Source organism: Sphaeroforma arctica, assembly GCF_001186125.1.
Source record: "Sphaeroforma arctica JP610 unplaced genomic scaffold supercont1.722, whole genome shotgun sequence".
Classification (NCBI taxonomy): domain Eukaryota; class Ichthyosporea; order Ichthyophonida; genus Sphaeroforma; species Sphaeroforma arctica.
In genome coordinates, this window is record NW_014039836.1 from 19,556 (window position 1) to 20,490 (window position 935).

The 935-nt window shown below is 38.6% G+C and overlaps 1 protein-coding gene across 1 annotated transcript in view; it reads left to right on the forward strand.

Moving 5' to 3' along the window:
• The first annotated feature begins 529 nt into the window (after positions 1-529).
• Positions 530-935, forward strand: part of SARC_08234 (NAK protein kinase) — an 8,209-nt gene continuing 7,803 nt past the window's right edge. The window contains exon 1 of the mRNA XM_014297797.1: positions 530-827. Coding sequence (XP_014153272.1) covers positions 729-827 — 99 coding nt within the window. The 5' untranslated portion in view covers positions 530-728. The remainder of the gene's footprint in view (positions 828-935) is intronic.

Below are 935 nucleotides of genomic sequence, written 5' to 3' on the forward strand. Positions count from 1 at the left end.
GGCTATCTGTTTATACATGTATATCTATGTTTATATTCCCGGTGGTCACTATTGCACTTTTCAACACCTATAATCCTGGAGATCGGCCCCCACTATTCTCATCGAACACTTTGAATGTATAGCCTACTGTGCTATGTCAATAACGTATATGAAGTGCGCTTAAGTGGTACCTTAAAAATAGTTTTTAAGTGTTCAGCTAGTCGACGGGCCTATGCCTACTATAGTCTGCAGTTCTGCCTGTGGTGTGTGGACAGTGTGCAGCCTTTGCGGCTTGAGCCTTCCAGAAGTTCAGATGGTCGGCTAGCCCGATTGTTCATGCTATTCATTGGCTGCAGTAATTTTCTGACGGTGTTTTTTTTTCTCCAAATAAAATTGAAGTACTGTTCATACATATTTATATATTTATTTTAAGAAAATATGCTGCTCCAGAGTCCATATATTTATACAGAGTCCATAAATTTATATTGTTCATTGTTGTTGGCATTCCAATGAAGTGTATAATTATTTATTGTTGTTCTAATAAAGGTCTCTTTCGACAATATACAAAGATGTATGTACATATCTGTCAAATATCAGTCTGTCGGATAGGATTGTAGAATAGTTATTTGATCAATGCTATATATCGAATCGGTAGCAGACAGTTCGATTTCTATCACAGTATAACGTCAGTACTCTCTGCTCGGTCATGGGCTCATGTAAGAGGCACATTAATAGGTTTGATAATTAAGATGAAGAAGTTTTTCAGGAAGGGGTCCAGTCACAACCCGATCTCGACCGTGGTTCAGGGAGGGTCTCAGAGGTCGTCCACTGCTGGTCTTTCAGAAAAGGTGAGGCATCTATCAGTTTACAATACCAGGCATTCCGAATTATCGAATTATCTTATGAGATGCTATGTGTATTCGAGCTTTCATAAAAGTATAAAAACACACACACGC